At 48.0% G+C, this 21,824-nt stretch overlaps 1 protein-coding gene across 16 annotated transcripts in view; it reads right to left on the bottom strand.

Moving 5' to 3' along the window:
* Window positions 1-21,824, bottom strand: part of LOC140483251 (nesprin-1-like) — a 585,321-nt gene that overhangs the window by 387,501 nt on the left and 175,996 nt on the right. For all 16 annotated transcript variants that reach the window (XM_072581374.1, XM_072581386.1, XM_072581377.1 and 13 more), the window contains 11 exons: window positions 18,792-18,956; window positions 14,878-15,045; window positions 12,943-13,119; window positions 12,245-12,379; window positions 10,549-10,709; window positions 8,603-8,753; window positions 7,544-7,771; window positions 5,095-5,193; window positions 3,581-3,768; window positions 1,356-1,479; window positions 671-837 (listed from right to left, as the gene is read on the bottom strand). In XM_072581374.1, the coding sequence (XP_072437475.1) occupies window positions 671-837; window positions 1,356-1,479; window positions 3,581-3,768; window positions 5,095-5,193; window positions 7,544-7,771; window positions 8,603-8,753; window positions 10,549-10,709; window positions 12,245-12,379; window positions 12,943-13,119; window positions 14,878-15,045; window positions 18,792-18,956 (1,763 nt within the window). The remainder of the gene's footprint in view (window positions 1-670; window positions 838-1,355; window positions 1,480-3,580; window positions 3,769-5,094; window positions 5,194-7,543; window positions 7,772-8,602; window positions 8,754-10,548; window positions 10,710-12,244; window positions 12,380-12,942; window positions 13,120-14,877; window positions 15,046-18,791; window positions 18,957-21,824) is intronic.

The following is a 21,824-nucleotide window of genomic DNA, read 5'->3' on the forward strand; positions in this document are numbered from 1 at the left end:
CTTCTGCCTCTTGACCCTCTGCCAACAGGAATGGTTTCTCTCTGTCTCCTCTGTCCAGAGCTCTCATCATTTTAACTCCCACTATCAAATCTCCTCGTCTCACTGCAGAATGGCCTCAGCAACTCCAATCTAGCCATGCAGTTGGCGTTCCTCATTCCTGGAACCATCTTCCTCATGTTGTTCTCCACTCTCAGTCATACTGTCACATCCTCCCTAAAATGTGCAAGACACGGTACTCCAGCAGAAGCAAAATCAAAGATTTATACAGATTTCAAATTAATTTATTGCTTTCATTCACTCGTGACTCAGCCCAGGGTTTATTGCCCGTCCCAAGTTGCCCTTGAGAAGGTGGTGGTGAGTTGGCTTCTTGAAACCCTGCAGTCCACCTGCCGTCGGTCAATCCACAATCCTGGAATTCCCTCCCTAATGGTGTTGCGTGTCTATCTACAGCACATGGACTGCAGCGATTCAAGATGGCAGTCACCACCACCATCTCAAGGGCAATTAGGGACGGGCAAAAAAATGTTGGCACAGTCAGCAACGCCCACAGTGAATACTTTTGTGATATATCATTGTTAAAAAAAAAATCCAGCATGGCCCTCCAAAATCAACTACAAAAAAAAATCACCGATCTAAAAACAGAAGTGCAGAAACACACAATTAAGCTCACCGTTTCTTGACAGCGTGGGACAGAGTCTGCCACCTCTTGTCTAGCTGTTGTAAGTTTGACTTCATCGCCTTCACATTCTCTTCTGAGGTGGTTGGGTACAAAGCCTTGCCTTGCGTGACGATACTCCTATGGACCGACTCCTGGGACATCACCTCAGACTGCAGCTCCTGTGGGGACAGGGAGAAATACAGTACACAGGACAGTAATCCACAGGAAGACAGCTGTGGGGTCACAGCTCCTTGAAAGTAGAGTCGCAGGGAGATAGGATAGTGAAGAAGGTGTTTGGTGCACTTCCTTTGACAGTGCACTGAATGTAGCCATTACCTTTAAATTAACAAAAAGTTAGGATTTAGACTATCTTCTGAACTTTGACGGGGTTTGGTCGAGTCCATAACATCGCAATTGACACAAAAGCAGCAAAACATTCCGAAACATAACGACGACGGTTCCTCACCAAGGCAATAAACCGTGATCAACATCTGCAAGTTCAGAGAAGGGTCTTATGCTTTGTGAAGGGCGATAGTTAATTGTGTAGATACAGTGGGCAGCACTGCACAAGGGTTCTGAATACAAGCGCCTCACTCAAGCTGCATTGTGGCTTCCCATTGCGATCTTGATCGTACAATCCCCAGGTCTCTGCGCACCGATTGCTTTGTAAACACTTGCAGCTACACGCGGAACTTACCTTCAGAGTGTGCACTTCATTTTGCAGCTTGGCTTGGTCAGAAGGGAGGTAGGGAGACCAGGAGCTTGTGATTGTCTCATGCCTTTCAAGCCAAGAGACGAAACTGGACAGGTCCTTCTCATACCTGATTCCAACAAAACCCAAGTATTACAAAGCAAGGAAGAGCAAAGTACATAATCCCCAGACCTCGAGATTGCAACTGTAAATTCAACAAAGGTGAACAAATCCCCTTTACAACTGCAGACCCTTCCAGCTAGATGGAGGCCATTTGGTCCACCAGGTTTGTGCCAAGTGCCACACCTCCCCCTCTCTCCCCAAAGCCCTGGAAACTTTTCTACATCAAGTTTTCTTTTAGCCAATTTTGCTTAAAGAATTACAATCAAACCTGCCTCATCAAGCAGCACACGATATTCATTGTGTAACGTCCATGTACACTGCAGTGCTCTCAATTAGTGTGTCTCAATGAAATGCAGAGAGCGTGTGAATGGGAGTTCTTAAGATCAACTGATTGATGGTGAGAGTTCGGTCTTCCTCTGAAGAAAGAATACCATGAGATTTCTTTGGTCTCATGAGAGTTTGGCAGAACACTCAAGAATATTCAAAATATCTCAATGTGTCACGGTATCAAACAGCAAAGACCAAGTACATCCAACTTTGCTAACCCTTTGAAAGGCTTAAATACTTTGTCCTGTTTTTAATTCCTTTTGCTCAAACTCCTGTACACATTTCCTTTCCAGCATTTCACCAACCCCCCCCCCCCTTCAGAGAAGTAGTTATCGAACCTGCTCCCAATATCCTTCCACGCAGAGCAGGGTAAAACAAGGATTCTATTCAGTGTTCCACCCCTCCCCCATTAATTCTTTGGGAAATTGCCTTAAATCGATGTCCTCTGACTATTGACACCCCCCATCCCCCACCCACCCCCGCCAGTGGGACAAGTTTCTCTAAATCTAGCCAATCAAAACTCTTCAAGATTTGGACAATTATCGGTAATGCCTTCAGAAGCAGAAGGGAATGTCTCAAAGGTCTCAAACTGTCAGCTGGGCCACATGATGATAGAACAGCCAGCTGGCGTGTGTGTGTGTGTGTGTATGGGGGTGTGAGAGAGAGAGAGTGAGTATGGGGGTGGTTGGGTGGTTGGGTGTGTGTGTGTGTCAGAGAGAGAGAGAGAAAATGTGTAGATGAGATATATATGTGTATGAACACTGTTTAGAGGTTTGTGTGTAGGTAGGTTGGGTAGGTGTGCATGAATGTATGAGAGGTGTGTGTATTTAAAAGTTATGTATGTGAGAAAGGTGTGTGTCTATGAGAGGTGTGTGTGTATTTGCGTACAATGTGAGTGTGTAAGAGAGGTGTGTGTGTGCGAGTATATGTTTGTATGTGTACCAGGTGTGTATGTGTAAGATGGGTGTGTGAGTGTGTGTGTGGGAGAGAGAGGTATGTGTGGATGTTAGAGGTATGTGTGAGTGTGAGAGGTGTGTGTGAGTGTGAGAGGTGTGTGTGGGAGTTGTGTGTGTGCATGTGAGTGTGTGTGTGTGTGAGAGAGGTGTGTGAATGTGAGGTATGTGTGAGAGAGAGGTGTGTGTTTGTGTGTAACGTGTGTGTGAGCATTGCATGTGTGAAACTGTGTGTGTGTCTGTAAGAGGTGTGTGTTTGTGTGTCTGTGTAAGAGGTGTATATGTGTGAGAGGTGTGTGCATATGTATAAGAGATGTATATGTGTGAGAGGTGTGTGTCTATGTATAAGAGGTGTATATGTGTGAGAGGTGTGTGCCTATGTATAAGAGGTGTATATGTGTGAGAGGTGTGTGCCTATGTATAAGAGGTGTATATGTGTGAGAGGTGTGTGCCTATGTATAAGAGGTGTATATGTGTGAGAGGTGTGTGCCTATGTATAAGAGGTGTATATGTGTGAGAGGTGTGTGCCTATGTATAAGAGATGTATATGTGTGAGAGGTGTGTGCCTATGTATAAGAGGTGTATATGTGTGAGAGGTGTGTGCCTATGTATAAGAGGTGTATATGTGTGAGAGGTGTGTGTCTATGTATAAGAGGTGTATATGTGTGAGAGGTGTGTGTGTAAGAAATGTTTGAGTGTGAGAGATACATGTTGGTGTTTTGTGTGTGTGTGAGAGAGATGTGTGTGCGTGTGTGAGAGATATATGTTAGTCATTCTCGACAAAAGCTCTAACAATGCCATGGATGAGACTTTGACAGTGTTACTCACTTCTGCCAGAGTAACAACAGGTCTTCCAGCACCACCTGTACTTGCTGGGCCTGATCTCGCACCCTCTCGTACTTCTGTTGCAAAGCGTTCAGTTCCTGAGCAGCTTCGTCCTTGTTGCTGACTCTGCGGACAGTCGTCGAGAGTGACGCCATTGGGGTTTTTATCTGCTCAATGGTCTGACAGAACTCCTGCAGCAGAGCAGAGCAGGGGAAACTCACTTCCAACAAAAACAACAACACCTTCCATGGATTGTACATTGTCCATGGACATTTTCATCTACGGAATTCAGATCACAATTGCTGTTGTGCAACAGAAATATAACAAAATATGAAATCAGAGGGAATTTTTACAAGTGGAAGGATTTGAAAGAAAGTAAAGCACTGTAGAGATCAAAATAATTGAAAATTCCACTCTATGATCACATTATATCAGCGGTGAAATTTAAAATCCTTCCAACTCCATTAGCCAAGATACAGGAGAGTGCAGGTGCAGGTCAAACACAGAGAGAGCCAAAATGAAAATTAGTCAATAGGAAAAGAGCTTGAACAGGCCTTTATATTTTGTAATGCAGCAGTCATATCTTTTATTCATGCACAAAGGCAGGTTTTAAATGGAATAGCAACTTCTGGAAGGACTGTTACATTATTCAAGTGCGGAAGGAGATTCTGAATAAAAGTGCTGCATTTTAAAAATGTGGTATCAAAGGATTTGGCTTGTGTACACTCAGCCGGATTAGAAATATTCCATAAAGTACAATTGAGTAAATATAATTAATGTCTAATGTTTTTGGTTTCTGGTATAAAAGAAACACATCCCAAAACGGTATAGATAATAAGGCACTGCTCTTTCACTTAACACACAGAGACTTGCGGCAGCTTAAGGGGACAGCTCACCGACCACCGTCTCCAGGGCAATTAGGGCTCGACAATAAAAACTCATCTAGCCAGTGATGGCCCCATCACTGTAGATCAATAATAAAACTTATTATTGCTGGATCCATGAATTATATATGTTTGGGCCAACATAGTGGCTCGGTGGTTAGCACTACTGCCTCACAGTACCAGGGACCCAGGTTCAATTCCAGCCTCAGGTGACTGTCTGTGTGGAGTCTGCATGTTGTCTGTGTGAGTTTCCTCCCACAGTCCAAAGTTGGATGGGTTGACGATGGGAAATGTAGGGATAGTGTAGAGTGGTCAATCTGGGTGTGTTGCTCTCCAGAGGGTTGGTGTGACTCAATGGGCCTGTTTCCACACTGTAGGAATTCCATGACCAATGTGCAGGCTTGGTGGACTAGCCAGGGGAAATGCAGAAAATGGGAACAGGGTGAAACTGGGTGGGATGCTGGTCAAGGGGCTTGATGGGCCAAATGGCCCACTTTCACATTGTAGGGATTCTATACAGAACTTTGCGTAAGCTCTTGCAAGCCTCCTTCCAAATTATTTTGTCACAAAGACTTGTATCTCTCACTTTGGTGTCTCAGCCATCCCCCCCAAGCCAACCATGCCCCTCCATACCTGGTGTGCCTGTATCAGCCGATTAGCTTCCTCTGCAGAGGAGCACTTGTTGCTTCTCCCCATCAAGGTGGCCTCTATGTCCGTCAGTGACTGCTGGACCTGCAAAAGGTGGGGAAAAAGAACAAAGGAAGTAAGTACAAGATTGCCTGATTCAATAAAGCATACGTTTAAGGATTGATTTAAAGAAGACAAAGATTTTTCACATGCCTTCACTTTGCAGTAGAGTTTGGCATCTAAACCTTGGCTGTGTCTGTGTGTGTAGGTGTGTGTGTAGGTGTGTGTGTGGGTGTGTGTGTGGTGTGTGTGCGTCTGTATGTGTGTGGTGTGTGTGGAGGGGGGGTTGTGGGGGTGGGTGTGTGTGTGGAAGGGGGGTTGTTGGTGTGTGTGTCTGTATGTGTGTGTGATGTGTGTGTGGGTGTGTGTGTGTGTGTCTGGGGTTGTGTGTGTGTGTCTGGGGTTGTGTGTGTGTGTCTGTATGTGTGTGTGGTGTGTGTGCGTCTGTGTGTGTGGTGTGTGTGTGTGGATGTGTGTGTGTGTGTGTCTGTGTGTGGGTGTGTGTGGTGTGTGTGTGCGCGTGTGGTGTGGGTGTGTATGGTGTGTGTGTGTCTGTGTGTGTGGTGTGTGTGCGTCTGTATGTGTGTGGTGTGTGTGGAGGGGGGGTTGTGGGGGTGGGGGTGTGGGTGTGTGTGGTGTGTGTGTGGTGTGTGTAAGTCTGTGCGTGTGTGGTGTGTGTGCGTCTGTATGTGTGTGGTGTGTGTCTGTCTGTGTGTGTGCGGTGGGGGGGGGTGTGGGTGTGTATGGTGTGTGTGTGCAAGTGTGTGAGTGTGGTGTTATGTATGTGTATGTGTGTGTGAGTGTGTGTGAGTGTGTGAGTGTGTGAGTGTGTGAGTGTGTGAGTGTGTGAGTGTGTGAGTGTGTGAGTGTGTGAGTGTGTGAGTGTGTGTGTGTATATATATATATATATATATATATATATGAGTGTGGTGTTATGTATGTGTACGAGTGCACGTGTGTGTGTGATGCATCGTTGGTGACCATAAGGTGCAGGAGCAGAAATAGACCATTCAGCCCATCCAGTCTGCTCCGCCATTTAATAAGGTCATGGCCTGTCCTGATAATCTTCAACTCTACTGCCCTGCCTTTTCCCCACATCCTTTGATTCCCTTACTGATTAAAAACCTGTTGATCTCAGCCATGGAAACAGCCTCAGCAGCTCTCTGTGATGTAGAATTCCACAGATTCCCTACCATCTAACAGAATAAATTCCTCCTCATCTCTGTATTAAATGTGTGACTCCTCATTCTAAGATGACAGCCTCTGGTGTTAGAATTTCCCACGCAGGGAAACAATTTCTCAGCATCTACTCTGCAAGATCCCGGAAGCACATTTCAGTAAGGTCACCACTCATTCTTCCACATTCTAGCGAGTACAACTAATCAATCTACTCATCCTCTCCTCATAAGACAGCCCCTCCATTCCTGGTATCAGCATATCAATTTTTTTAACAAGCAAAAATTCTGTTTCCTTTTCCATCTTTTTGGAAGGGTATTAAGGCTCATAGAATCAGTGTGGAAGTACACAGATGTTGGGGATCAGAGTCGAGAGTGTGGTGCTGGAAAAGCACAGCAGTTCAGGATCCTGATGAATGGTCCTGCTCCTCGGATGCTGCCTGACCTTCCTGTGTTTTTGCAGCACCACACTCCTGACAGTTGGCCCATCGAGCCCACACCAACACCCCCCCCCCCCCCACCCACCACGAAGAGCATTTCATCCAGACACACTCCCTACCCTTTCCCGGGAACCCTGCATTTCCCATGGCTAATCCAACTTTCTTCTTAAGATTCTGTACCAAGGTACTTGTATCGAAGTTGGCACTTTGTGTGGCAACATTACACACTTTTCCCTGTCCTCCTGTACTTTTGTACTTGAGTACACGTGACAATAAATCAAATCAAAAATATAAATCAAATCAAAACCTAGCCTGCACATCCCTGGAAACGACAGTATGGCCAATCCACCTAACCTGCACATCCCTGAACACTATGGGCAATTTAGCATGGCCAATCCACCCTAACCTGCACATCCCTAAACACTATGGGCAATTGAGCATGGCCAATTCACCCTAACCTGCACATCCCTGAACACTATGGGCGATTGAGCATGGCCAATTCACCCTAACCTGCACATCTTTGGATTCTGAGAGGAAACAGGAATGTCTGGAGGAAACCCTCTCAGACACAGAGCGAATGTGCAAACCCCACACAGACAGTGGCCCGAGGATGGAATCAAACCTGGGTCCCTGGCACTGTAAGGCAGCAGTGAGCCAACGTGCCGTCCCAAGCACTGCCCCCTCCAAAGCTAAAGATACTCAATATCCAGCAGCAACACACAAAGCTTCACTCACTGCTCGAAATCACAATCTGACCGAGTGACCCTGAAGCGTCAGTACCTTTTTGAGGGCCTTGTCATGTTTTTGGTGCAGGGAGACTTGGTTCTGCAGTTCGCTGCCCAGCTCCTGGCTGCGTTGATGGAGATCTTCCCACTGCCTGGATATTTGGGTCAACCGGGCCTTGACACGAGCGATCTCGCCGGAGGTGACAAACTGGGCCAGTTTCTGCGACTCCTCTTCCAAGCTCCTCATCTCTTTTGACTTCGAGACCACGGCATCCACAAGAAGCTGTGAGTCGAGAACAAACATTAGATCATTGTCTTTCACCTTGGAAGAGAAACTATAATTTGCTGCCTCTCCTGTCTTGTCTGGTTAGGGTTCAAAGTTATAAGGTCATACTGTCATACTCTTGATCACAGTCGGAATGTCTCTTACTTTGTCCTATTTTGTGAGGTTTTACTACGTTACAGCTGTGATAAAGGTTATGTGATTGATATATATTAATATCTTTTTTTTTTAGTTATTATACAGCATGGAAACAGACCCTTTGATCTAACTTGTCCATGCCGACCAAATATCCTAAACTAATCTAGTCCCATTTGCCAGCACTTGGCTCACATCCCTCTCAATCCTCCCTATTCATATACCCATTCAAGTGCCTTTTAAATGTTATATTTGTACCAGCCCCCACAACTTCCTCTGGCAGCTCATTCCATACACGCACCACCCTCTGTGAGAAAAAGATGCCCCTTAGATTAGATTAGATTAGATTACTTACAGTGTGGAAACAGGCCCTTCAGCCCAACAAGTCCACACCGCCCCGCCAAAGCGCAACCCACCCATACCCCTACATCTACCCCTTACCTAACACTACGGGCAATTTAGCATGGCCAATTCACCTGACCTGCACATCTTTGGACTGTGGGAGGAAACCGGAGCACCCGGAGGAAACCCACGCAGACACAGGGAGAACGTGTGTCCCTTTTAAATCTGTCTCTTCTCACCTTAAACCTATGCCCTCTAGCTCTGGACTCCCCCACCCTGGGGAAGTGAACCTTGCGTAGTTACCCCATCCATGCCCCTCATGATTTTATACGTTGCTGCAATTAAGATTGGTACCTTAATTTTGGAAAGCTTTTCCTCCAGTGGGATGGACCAGTCCTCCACATCTTTCAGCTCCTTCTGTTTTTCCACCACCCAGTGGCCCAGTGACTCAAAGCTTGCTGATAAGCTCGCCCACAGAGCCCTGATCTCTTCCAGATGTTTCACACTGCAGCAGAAGAAGGAAGGCTGTCAGTGAAATCAGGAGCAATCAAGTAAAATAAATCAGCTCGTTGGTTCCTCAGATCTCGCCTCACCAGGGTGTTCAGTAGTCACATGGAAGAATTATTGGAGAAGTGGAGGTATGGAAATGTGTGAAAGGTATCCACTGAGTACGACCATGTCAAATCCCCCAGTTAGTTATTATGCAAGGAGATATCGGGTAATTCGTACACTGGCTCTCAGCCCCTGACTAGGTTGATTTAACAACTTTCCCTCCAATGTTAATTCCCCTTCAGGATCCCTCCGAACACAGCAATGAGCTACAATCCTACAGTCTCCATGGAACACTGTCCCTGGAGAAAGTGAGGACTGCAGATGCTGGAGATCAGAGCTGAAAATGTGTTGCTGGAAAATGTGATGCTGGTCAGGCAGCATCCAAGGAGCAGGAGAATTGACGTTTCGGGCATGAGCCCTTCTTCAGGAATCCTGAAGAAGGGCTTATGCCCGAAACGTCGATTCTCCTGCTCCTTGGGTGGAACACTGTCCCTGGCAAGTGTCCCTTCGCCATCCAGGGTCTGAGCTCTAGAATTCCCTAACTCACGCCATCCCTCTCTTTTCCTTAAAAATGCTCCTTAAGACACTCTTTATCACTGTTGGAATATCTCCTTCTTTGTCTCGCTTTGTGACATTTTACCACGTTACAGTTGTGATAAAAGGGTACGTGATTTATGCGTAGTAGCATCTTTCTTTTTGAATCTAGACTTTAAACTAGTGGGTATTAATCTACTTTTTTGAAGAGATTAAATAATTAACTAGGTCAGTCTTTCCAGAACCATGATGTTAAATTGTATGTGCCTCCTGGAGTGTTAATGGACGCTTGTTTATACTATGGGGTTTTACAACAGGAGAGAGAAAACACTGAGAGACATTAGTTTACTTTTGGAGTTAAAATAATCAAAGATTGATTATAGCTTTAAAAATAACCCAGATATGCTGTGTATGTGTGTATGTGTGTATGTGTGTGTGTGCAAGTGTGTCCATGTGTGTGTGCGCATACGTGTGTGCGTGCGCGTCTGTGTGTTTGTGTGTGTGTGTGCATGCGCGCAAGTGTGTCCATGTGTGTGTGCGCGTACGTGTGTGCGTGCGCGTCTGTGTGTGTGTGTGTGTGTGTGTGTGTGTGTGTGTGCATGCGCGCAAGTGTGTCCATGTGTGTGTGCGCATACGTGTGTGCGTGCGCGTCTGTGTGTTTGTGTGTGTGTGTGTGTGTGTGTGTGTGTGTGTGCATGCGCGCAAGTGTGTCCATGTGTGTGTGCGCATACGTGTGTGCGTGCGCGTCTGTGTGTGTGTGTGTGTGTGAGAGAGAGAGAGTGTGGCCAACAAATTAAAATGGCAGAACTCATTGAAGTCAATGAGTTAAAAAGCTAATCCTTATAATAGACAACAGAAAGTTCATTATTCTAAGATTCAGGCACCCAGTGAATTTGGTCTTTTCTTCTCACTGCCACATTTGACAAAATGTATACCCCGAGATTAACTTCACTACAAGTGGAGGGAGAGATTTACGACAAAAACGATATTTTTTACACACTTGGGCCACAAAACTGGGAGCTAGTGACCAAGTGGAGCAGAGATGATGTTAACAATTCTGAATAGGTTCATTGGGTGGTTGAAAGAGAAGGGGGATGAAGGGATATGGGATTAGTGAGAGAACATGTGACAAAGAGGAGTGGGAGGATTGGTTGAGCTGGATAACTGAAGCATTAACACGATGAGAATTACCAATAAAACAAACGATCACGTACTGGTTTTGCAGGTTTGCCCGGACGTTTCCAATCTTGTCTCTCAGCGTTCTGGACTGTTGCTGCAGGGACTGTTTACTGTTGGGACCCACTTTCAGGTTTTCCAATGTCTGTAAGAGACCCTCAGCCTGAGCTGCCTTATCTTCACTGTCTCTGCAAAAGGCCTGTGTGTACAAGCGATGGGAAAGCCATCAGGAATCAACAGGCATGGGAAGCACCTCACAGAATCCCGTTGGATCCACACCAGCCCTCCAAGGAGGATTCCACACTCTAAGCCTGTAATCCCACAGTTCCCATGGCCAATCCACCCTAACCTGCACATCTTTGGCCTGTGGGAGGAGACCCATGCACATACAAGAAAAGTGTGAAAACTCCACACAGACAATTACCCAAGGTCTAGGATTGAACCTGGGTCCCTGGCACTGTGAGGCAGCAGTGCTAACCATTAAGCCACTGTGCCACGCAACATAGCTGTGCAACAGAAAATACCCCAAGGTATCGCAGAAATCCTCATAATTTTCCATTGCCAGGAAAAAGGAATTGAGTTGGAGTGTATCATTTTAAAGTTATTTACATAGTTATTTAGGCTGGATCAATCGATTTCTGTACCTCTGCAGTTACTGAGATGAGGTGGGGACTCGGTGGCACAGGGGTAGCATCTACTGGATAGTAATCCTGATGCTCAAATCCCACTTTGCCAGCTAGAGGAATTGACAATTCAGGTCGTGCAAGGTGGAATTGACAGCTCTGCTCGGTAATAGTGAGCCCTGTGAAGGGGCCACTGGTTGTTTTTATTTCAAAATCCTTTTGGATTCACTGGTATCCTCTCCAGGTGATTCTGTGATAGCGGGTGTTTCATCAACGTAAATTCACCGTAATGCAATCGGCAAATTAGGGACGTTGTTTCTAAAGCATGAACTTTGGAAACGTGTGTTGGCTGTAACACGATTTACATCACCGACACTTGAAGCTCTGTTTCGAAAGCGCAATTTTTCTATAACGTGGGTGTTGTATAAGGAAGCAACCATCACATTATAGAAGAACTACCTGTCCAGTCATTTGGTAGTGCAGATCATAGAATCCCGACAGTGTGGAAACAGGCCCTTCGGCCCAACAAGTCCAGACCAACCCTCCAAGCAGTAACCCACCCAGACCCATTCCCCCACCTTATATTTACACCTGACTAATGGACCTAGCCTACACAGCCCAGAAAACTATGGGCAATTTAGCATGGCCAATTCACCAAGCTTGCATATCTTTGGACTGTGGGAGGAAACCCACGCACAGACACGGGGAGAACGTGCAAACTCCACACAGAGAGTTGCCCGAGGCTGGAATCAAACCTGGGTCCCTGGCGCTGTGAGGCAGCAGTGCTAACCACTGAGCCACTGTGCCACCCTACTTTGAATATTACTGGAAAAGGAAATCTTTTGTTGAAGCTTTGACAAAATGGATCTTTTCTCAGCAACACAAATATCCTTTCGAGGAGGAAATCTGTCATTCTGACCTGCTGCGGCCTACCCATGCCTCCGAACCCGCAGTAATGCGTGAGTGGCTCGTAACCGCCCTCAGAAATGGCCCAGCAAGCCGCTCAGCTCAAGGGTAACAGGACAACAGGTCTGAGCCGGCCAATAGCACTCACAGCCCGTGAGGGAATTAATAAAGGATGGCACCGAATTCTCCCACTGCAAACGCCCACCTTGGCTTGCTCCAGCTCTGAGCTGAGGCTCTCCAGGCTGCTGAACGAGCGATCCGTGCCCATTCCGGCTCGGTTCAGGAATTCCGTCAGCTCCGCCTTCTTGTCTTCGAAACGCTGCCATTGGTTTAGCGTCTCCTTCGGCGCAAGGCAAAAACAGCAGGTCAACTCTCGCACCCACCACCCTGCCCCGTCATCCCGCCAGGGCACTGCCATCTCTCCCATTGGCAAGCACCATCAACAAGCTGAGCCTCCTTCCTGGGCGCAGCGGCACCACTCTCAGTGCCAACTCCCACAGCTGGGCTGGGCACCACTGCGGGCCAGTAGCCCAGAGGGCAGAAAGGCCCTCGCTATGGAATCGGCTCAGGAGTTGCGTCTTTAGCCGCCAGCACTTCGCCTCCTGATTTCCCCCTGAAGCTCCCAACTGCAAGGCTCGAGGGGGGAGTGTGGTGGATGGGGGCATGAAGCTGCCATGTTTCTCAATGAGATATTGATCACCGCCCTCCATGGTAACTCCCTCGACCACTGGCACACCGTGGTCGCATCGGGTACCATCCCTGGGGTCTCTCAAACCCACCACCTCCCCAGGGACAAGGGGAAGTAAATGCATGGGACCCTCACTTCCCCCCCCACCCCACACCCACCATCTCCCGGTTTGCAGCGCCACCCCGGGCCTAGCGGTACCCAGGACCACTCCTTACCTCTAGCTCTCTCTGCTGTTCATCTGCCGCTCTCTCGGTCTCCTGGAGGGCTGCCTCCTGGCTCTGCAGCTCCCCTCGGGAGGACGTAGAGAGCTCGGCAGCTGCATGTAACTCCCTCCCGCGGGCCAGGAGCTGCTGGGCCTCCCGTCTCCTCGCCGCAAACCGTTTCGCTTGTTGCTGCAGATTCAACAACGCATTTAGATAGCACCGTCAGCACCTCGGAACGCTTCGACAACCGCGGGAACCGGATCAAGCCCAGGCCTCGCTGGGAGTTTTGACCGCGTCCAGATGGGAGGCAGGACGGTCCAGAGCTCAGGACCAGGAGGACTGAGGCATGGACGGCCATGTAGGGACAAGGGTGTGGAGTTTGGACAAGCTTTCGTAGTTCAGGGAACACAGGCATGTCGGAGGTTCGCGCAAACTCGAACAGGGAGAGACGGGGTGAGGGCAAGATTATCAAAGGACTTGAAAACAAGGCAGAGAATGTTAAACAAGGAAGCAATCATGCTGGGCCCGGAGGTCGGGTAGGGCAGCATGTGCAGGAGCGATGGGTGAGCACGTTTCACTGGGGGTCAGTGGAGGTTCAGATGAGCTGAACATTACAGAAGGTGAAAGACTGGACACTAGCAGGGTTGGGATTGAGAAGAGTCACGTTTGGAGGTTGGAGGAACATGGATGGGAGTTTCTATTTGCAGCTGGGCTGAGCCAGGGAGAAGACCAACAATATTAAACATCTGCGATTGTTTTTCAGGAATGAGCAGACACACCGGATAACAGACAGTTATGAAGCATTTGCAAGATGACACGCCTGTAATGAATGAGACTCAAACCCCAAAACAAATGGCTTCAGGCTCACTCATCGCTAAATGCCGAGGTTTATCGGTAATTCCAAAGACTATACATTCTGTTTCCACTGTAGAAACACACATCTCCTGTCAGTATTGCTTTGGTTGACTGCAGTTTCACTTCTGAATCTTAATGTTCGAGCATCATGTTCTGCATGAGCAGACGTATTAAGGTCTGTGTGGGGCGGTACTGAGGGAGTGCCGCACGGTCAGAGGGTCAGTACAGAGGGAATGCCGCATTGTCGGAGGGTCAGTACTGGGGGAGTGCTGCACTGTCACAGGGTCAGTACTGAAGGAGTGTCACACAGTTGGTGGGTCAGTACTGAGGGAGTGCTGCACTGTTGCAGGGGCAGTACTGACTCATAGAGTCATACAACACAGAAACCACCTCTTCGCTCCAACCAGTCCATGCAGACCATAGTCCCAAACTAAACCTGTCCCACCTGCTTGCGCTTGGCCCACATCCCTCCAAACATTTCTTATTCATGGACTTATCCAAATGTCTTTTAAATATCGTAACTGTATCTGCATCTACTCGTTCCTTGCCTGATGAAGGAGCAGCGCTCCGAAAGCTTGTGATTTCAAATAACCCTGTTGGACTATAACCCGGTGTCGTGTGTGACCTCTGAATTTGTCCACCCCCAGTCCTTCATAAAACAAAAGTTACCCCTCATGTCCATTTTAACACTCTCTCCCCTCACCTTAAAAGTATGCCCCCTAGTTTCGAACTCCCCCACCCTAGGGAAAAGACACCTGCCATTCACCTTATCTATGCCCCTCATGATTTTATAAAACCTCAATAAGGTCACCCTGCCACTGCAGTGATAAAAGTACCAGCCTCTTCAATCTATTTTTATATCTCAAACCCTCCAATCCTGGAAACATGCCGCTAAAGCTTTCCTGAAACCGCTCCAGTTTAATAATATCCTTGCTACAAAATGGCGACCAGAACTGTACCTATTTCGAAATCTTTAACTTGTGAGATGATCTCAGGGTCTCCAGCATGCTAAACCCCTCCCCCAGGGACTCTTGGTGGTAGGCTCCTTCAGGAAAATATTCAGACATCTCTTTGCGGAGACTGGCTCAGTACCTGGTAATGCAGGTGGAGATTCCTTGCTTCTTGAAGATCCTTGGAATCCATCAGCCGCTCCCCTTCTGCCTGCAGTTGCTGCCGGGAGTCAGTAAGCTGTTTCAAGACGCTCTTGATCTCGTCTGTGTGCTGGATGCATTCGCCCACACTGGACAACAGCTTATTGCACTGAGGGGAAGGTGATCAAGTTAGTTTTGAGTGAGATACAAGAGAGGAGAAAGCGAGGACTGCAGATGCTGGAGATTAGAGTCGAGAATAGGGTGCTGGAAAAGCGCAGCAGGTCAGGCAGCATCCCAGAGGCAGGAGAGTCGACGTTTCGGGCTTTCAATGAAGGGCTTTTGCCCAAAATGTGGACTCTCCTGCTCCTGGGATGCTGCCTGACTTGCTGTGCTTTTCCAGCGCTATTCTCTCAACTGAGATACAAGACAGCCAAGTGGTGAAACTGCATGAAGTGTAAAACCAAACTGCCTTCAGACGCTGCCATATTTTAAACGTATTTCAAAAATTAAATATACCTTTTTAAAAAGGTGCATTATTCATTTGTTGTGCGAATGCTGCATTTCCAAGCAGCTCGCGTTCAGTTACAGTTTGACCCACGCCATTAGAAAGTGGGACTTTTCAAAGCACAAATGCAAACAAGAACAGAAGAACTAGGAGCAGGAGTAGGCCATCCAACCCTTCGAGCCTGCTCTGCCATACAATAAGATCATGGCTGATCTATTCGTAGACTCAGTTCCACTTACCTGTGCTCTCACTGTATCCCTTAATTCCTTTAATGTTCAAAAAAAAACTATCTTCGCTTTAAAACTGTTTACTGAAGTAATGTCAACCAATTCACTGGGCAGGGAATTCCATAGATTAACAACCCTCTGGGTGAAGAAGTTCTTGCTCAATTCAGTCCTCAGTCTGCTCCCCCTAATCCAGAGGCTGTGCCCTCTTGTCCTAGTTTCCCCCAGCAGTGGAAACATCCTCTCTAATTCTATCTTATCTATTTCCTTCATAATTTTATATGTTTCGATTAGATTCCCCCCTCATTCTTCTGAAGTCCAATGAATATAATCCCAGTCCACTCAGTCTCTCCTCATAAGCCAACCCCCTCAACTCCGGAATCAACCCAGTGAACCTCCTCTGCACCCCGCTCCAGTGCCAGGACATCCTTTCTCAAGTAAGAAGGCCAAACCTGCACACAATACTCCAGGTGTGGCCTCACCAGCACACTATACAGCTGCAGCATAACCTCCCTGCTTTTAAACTCAATTCTTTTTGTTATGAAGACGTGGAAGCACTATCCCTTTAAGAGAATTGAAAAGCTAGCAAGGACGTGGAGAAGCACAGAGAGTACTGGAAAATTTAATACATAACAGTGGATTGAAACAACTAGCTAAGAGCTGCGTTGCTAGGATACAAAAACAAACTTGAATTTGGCCAATCAGTTTAAATTATGCCCCAAGCTGCCAAAATCCAATCGAATGTGAAAAAAATAACATTTTGACAACACTAAACTAATGAAAGAATCTGATGTTTTGGGGTATAAATATCAGACATTTTGAACAGTTACCAAGAGCAGCAAAGAGGAGCTGACTCCAACAACCAGAGAGAGAAAGGTCTGCTTTCTCAAAGAGAGCTTTATTTATCAAAGAGCTGTGAAGCAGAGTCCCTCAGAAGAAGAGAAGACAGAGGAACGTCTACAGGGGACATTCGGCAAAGCTGACAGGTGTTGAAACATAGGTAAAAACAAGGACTGCAGATGCTGGAAACCAGAGTCTAGATTAGAGTGGTGCTGGAAAAGCACAGCAGGTCAGGCAGCATCTGGGGAGCAGGACCAGGAGGAGGAGGAGGCTCCTCAGATACTGCCTGACCTGCTGTGCTTTTCCAGCACCACTCTAATCTAGACTGAGGTGTTGAAACATGATTATGTTTCTTTTGTAAATTATAATCGGGATTTTTATCATACAGCATTGTAGAGGGGGAGCTAGAAGACAGGCTTAAGAGAAAGGTGCTGTAAATAATTGTTAGTTAATATTCTCTGTTAGACCTAAAGTTCTTAAATTTTTTACTTTAAATAGTGGGATAGTTCTTTGTCTCTGGAATTTTCACAGATTATATCACGGGGTGAATCTTATCTGTGTTGCTGGTCTGCATTAGCAGAGGGGTTTACCCCGTATCATAACACTTCAGCAATGAAGGACAAAATTCCACTTGCCTTCCTAATGCTATAATCCCTACAGGGTGGAAGCAGACCATTCGGCCCATTGAGTCCACACCGACTCTCCGAAGGGCAGCACCCTATCCATGTAGCCCTGCATTTCCCACAGCTAATCCACACCTTCCCGAAATCATTCAATGTTTTGGTCTCGGCCAGGTTCTGTGACAGAGACTTCCACAGACTCAGCATTCGGTTTTGTATATTCACCAACCTGCTATTTTCGGGATGAGTCAGAGCACCTCTTTCAGGTTCCACCGAGGCAGGTATGACGACAGCTTTGATCTGAGGGGAATCCCCAAAGTAAGGCAACGAGGTGACCTTTCTCACAGGATGCTGTGCCATCTCTGTGTGCAGTGCCAAGCTGCAAAATGTGATGCAGCAGCAGAAATAATGCAGCTTTGTGCCTGCTGGGTATGATTGAGTTATCCATTTGGGTGCCAATGTTCAGTGTACAGTTCTAAGCCATTGTGCAGCTGTGATTAAGGTAAAAAGATGTGCATATTTCTGCTCAGTGTTGAGCTGAATTGGTGCATTCTGCTGAACAGAAAGCACCAAAATCTGGATATTTCCTGTTCAACTTTTTATTAACCATTTGGGACGGCACGGTGGCTCAGTGGGAAGCATTGCTACCTCATAGCACCAGGGGCACAGGTTCAATTCCACCCTCGGGTGACTTCCTGTGCCGAGTTTACACATTCTCCCCATGTCTGTGTGGGGGTCCACTGGGTGCTCCCACTGTCCAAAGATGTGTAGGTTAGGTGGGTTTCGAGAGTGGTGCTGGAAAAGCACAGCAGGTCAGGCAGCATCTGAAGAGCAGGAGCATCAACATTTTGGGCAAATGCCCTTCATCAGGAATGAGGCTGGGAGCCTCGGGGAGTGGACAGATGAGTGGGAGGGGGGTGGGTGTGGGGCTGAGGGAAGGTAGCTGAGAGTGCAATAGGTGGGTGGGGGTTGTGGTGATAGGTCATTTCCCCTCATCCCCACCTTACCCCAGTTCCAACCTTCCCACTCAGTGCCGCCCTTATGACCCGTCCCATGTGTCTATCTTCCCACCCTATCCGCTCCACCCTCCTCTTTGACCTATCGCCTTTACCCCCACCTCCATTTACCTATTGCACTCTCAGCTACCTTGCCCCCAGCCCCATCCCCCTCCCATTTATCTCTCCACCCCCCCCCCCCCCCCCCCCCCCCCCCGAGGCCCCCAGCCTCATTCCTGAAGGGCTTTTGCCCGAAACGTCGATTCTGCTGCTCCTTGGATGCTGCCTGACCTGCTGTGCTGTTCCAGCACCACACTCTCGACTCTGACCTCCAGCATCTCACTTTCACTCAGGTGGGTTAGCCTCAGCAAATGCAGGGTTACAGGGAAAGGGTAGGGGGCTGTTCACAAGGTTGGCGCAGACCTGCTGGGCTGAATGGCCTCTTTCTGCACTGTAGGGATTCAATGGTTCTGTGCTAACACCTAGGCGATCAGCTTTTCTTTTGCACAAAGATCTTTAATGTGGTCCCTTGCCAAATGCCTTCAGGAAATCTACTTTCTAAACTTGTGAAACGCTTTGGAAATAGGAAACAACTTTACACCATAAAGATTAGTGGCTTGGGAGAAGCAAGGGAGCATGGTATATCCAAACGGCACCACATTTGGAAGCACAGACACATCAAATAAGTAACGTGAGGCCACATTAATGTCATATCACCAGTGTTCCCCTACCTCGTCCACTTGGGTCAGGAGCCTGTTGAATCCAGCTGTGAGTTTGGACAGCTCCTCATCTTGTCGTTGGGCTTCACTCTCTGAAGAAACGACCCTGAGTGCAGCCAGTCTGGATCTCAACCACAAAATGTTCGCTTCCTCGCGGCTTGCCTCTTCCTTAACTCCCTAAGTGCGAAAAAAAGACCGAAGCAATACATTTCTACTCAGCATCCCCATTTCTGATTCGCCCCCATGGCCTCATCCAACTCCTGCCCCGTGTTAAACCAGCCCAGCCCCACACCTCTCAACGACTCCGGTCATTCCTGGGAATCACCAGTTTTGTTCTCTCCAGCACTGGCGGCTGTACCTTAGCTCCCTCCGTCTAAAAGCATGTGACCAAACATGGAAGTTAACGGAACACTCAGCTCCTCGAAGCCCTTCTGTCGTCTGACAGATGATGGCTAACCTGATTTTGCTTTCAATCCTGTCCATCCCTGATAGTCTCTGTCAATAAAGAAGCTGAATAATTCAGCCTTAAAGATACACAACAGCCCCCTTCCTTCACCTCTCTCTGGGGAAGAGAGTTCAGGCTCGCTCAGCTGTGAGACAAAATATCCTCCTTGTTGCTGTCTTTCACAGGGAATGCTCTATTTTAAAGCTGCGTCATTAAGTTTTAGTCTCTCTCACCAAGGGAGTGATCGTGACTGTTACAAATCACCACTTATTCTTGTAAACTCCAGTGGATACAGGCCCGTCGATTTCCTCTGGAAAAGGTTTTCCTCTTGAACGCACCATTCTCAATCTCTCCATCCCTCTCTCCCACTCTCTCTCTTTCCTCCTTTAAGAAGCTCCTTAATACTAACCTCTTTGACCACGGTTCTGACCAGCAATCCTCACATCTTTCCGTACGTGGCTGAGTGTGTGCATTTTTGTATGATGATGTTCCAGTAACCTATGTCCAGGTTATAGAGTCATAGAGTCATACAGCACAGAAACAGACCCTTCAGTCCAACCAGTCCATGCTGACTATAATAAGGAGAAAGTGAGGACTGCAGATGCTGGGGATCAGAGCTGAAAATGTGTTGCTGAAAAAGCACAGCAGGTCAGGCAGCATCAAAGAAGAAGGAGAATCGATGTTTCGCCCTTCTTCAGGAATGAGGAGGGTGTGCCAAGTAGGTTAAGATAAAAGGTAGGGAGGAGGGACTTGGGGGAGGGGCGTTGGGAATGCGATAGGTGGAAGGAGATCAAGGTGAGGGTGATAGGCCGGTGAGGGGGTGGGGGCGAAGAGGTCGGGAAGAAGATTGTAGGTCAAGAAGGCGGTGCTGAGTCTGAGGGTTGGGACTGAGATAAGGTGGGGGGAGGGGAAATGAGGAAGCTGGAGAAATCTGCATTCATCCCTTGTGGTTGGAGGGTTCCTAGGCGGAACATGAATCGCTCTTCCTCCAGGCGTCGTGTTGCCATGGTCTGGCGATGGAGGGGACCAAGGATCTGCATGTCCTTGGCAGAGTGGGAGGGGCAGTTAAAGTGTTCAGCCACGGGGCGGTTGGGTTGGGTGGTGCGGGTGTCCCAGAGGTGTTCTCTGAAAGGTTCCACAAGTAGGCGGCCTGTCTCCCCAATGTATAGGAGGCCACATCGGGTACAGCGGATGCAGTAAATGATGTGTGTGGAGGTGCGGGTGAATTTCTGATGGATATTGAAGGATCCCTTGGGGCCTTGGAGGGAACTGAGGGGGGAGGTGTGGGCGCAGGTTTTGCATTTTTTGCGGTTGCAGGGGAAGGTGCCAGGAGTGGAGGTTATAAACCGACTGACTCCCACAGCTACCTAGATTACACCTCTTCCCACCCTGCCCCCTGTAAAAATGCCATCCCATATTCCCAATTCCTTTGCCTTCGCCGCATCTGCTCCAGGACGACCAATTCCAATACCGAACAACCTAAATGGCCTCCTTCTTCAAAGACCGCAATTTCCCCTCAGACGTGGTCGACGATGCTCTCCACCGCATCTCCTCCACTTCCCACTCCTCCGCCCTTGAACCCCGCCCCTCCAATCGCCACCAGGACAGAACCCCACTAGTCCTCACCCACCATCCCACCAACTTCCAGATACATCGTATCATCCTTCGTCATTTCTGCCACCTCCAAACGGACCCCACCACCAAGGATATACTTCCCTCCCCACCCCATCAGCGTTCCGGAAAGACCACTCCCTCCGTGACTCCCTCGTCAGGTCCACACCCCCCACCAACCCAACCTCCACTCCCAGCACCTTCCACACACATCATTTACTGCATCCGCTGTACCCGATGTGGCCTCCTATACATTGGGGAGACAGGCCGCCTACTTGCGGAATGTTTCAGAGAACACCTCTGGGACACCCACACCAACCAACCAATCCATCGCCAGACCATGGCAACATGATGGTTGGAGGAAGAGCACCTCATCTTCCGCTTAGGAACCCTCCAACCACAAGGGATTAGTGCAGATTTCTCCAGCTTTCTCATTTCCCCCCCCTCCCCCCCCACCTTGTCTCAGTCCCAACCTTCGGACTCAGCACCGCTTTCTTGACCTGCAATCTTCTTCCCGACCTCTCCACCCCCACCCCCTCTCCGGTCTATCACCCTCACCATAACCTCCTTCCACCTATCGCATTCCCAACGCCCCTCCCCCAAGTCCCTCCTCCCTACCTTTTATCTTAGCCTGCTGGACACACTTCCCTCATTCCTGAAGAAGGGCTTATGCCCGAAACATCGATTCTCCTGCTCCTTTGATGCTGCCTGACCTGCTGTGCTTTTTCAGCAACACATTTTTAAGCTCATGCTGACTATAATCCCAAACTAAACTACTCCCACCTGTCTCCTCTTGGCCCATATCCCTCCAAACCTTTCCCATTCATGTACTTACCCAAATGTCTTTTAAATGTTCTAAGTGTGCCTGCATCCACCACTTTCTCTGGAAGTTCATTCCACACACTCTGTGTGTAAATGTTGCCCCTCATGACTTTTTAAAATCTTTCTCCTCTCACCTTAAAAATGCACCTTTTAGTCTTGATATCCCC

Source organism: Chiloscyllium punctatum, chromosome 11 (genome assembly GCF_047496795.1).
Source record: "Chiloscyllium punctatum isolate Juve2018m chromosome 11, sChiPun1.3, whole genome shotgun sequence".
Classification (NCBI taxonomy): Eukaryota; Metazoa; Chordata; class Chondrichthyes; order Orectolobiformes; family Hemiscylliidae; genus Chiloscyllium; species Chiloscyllium punctatum.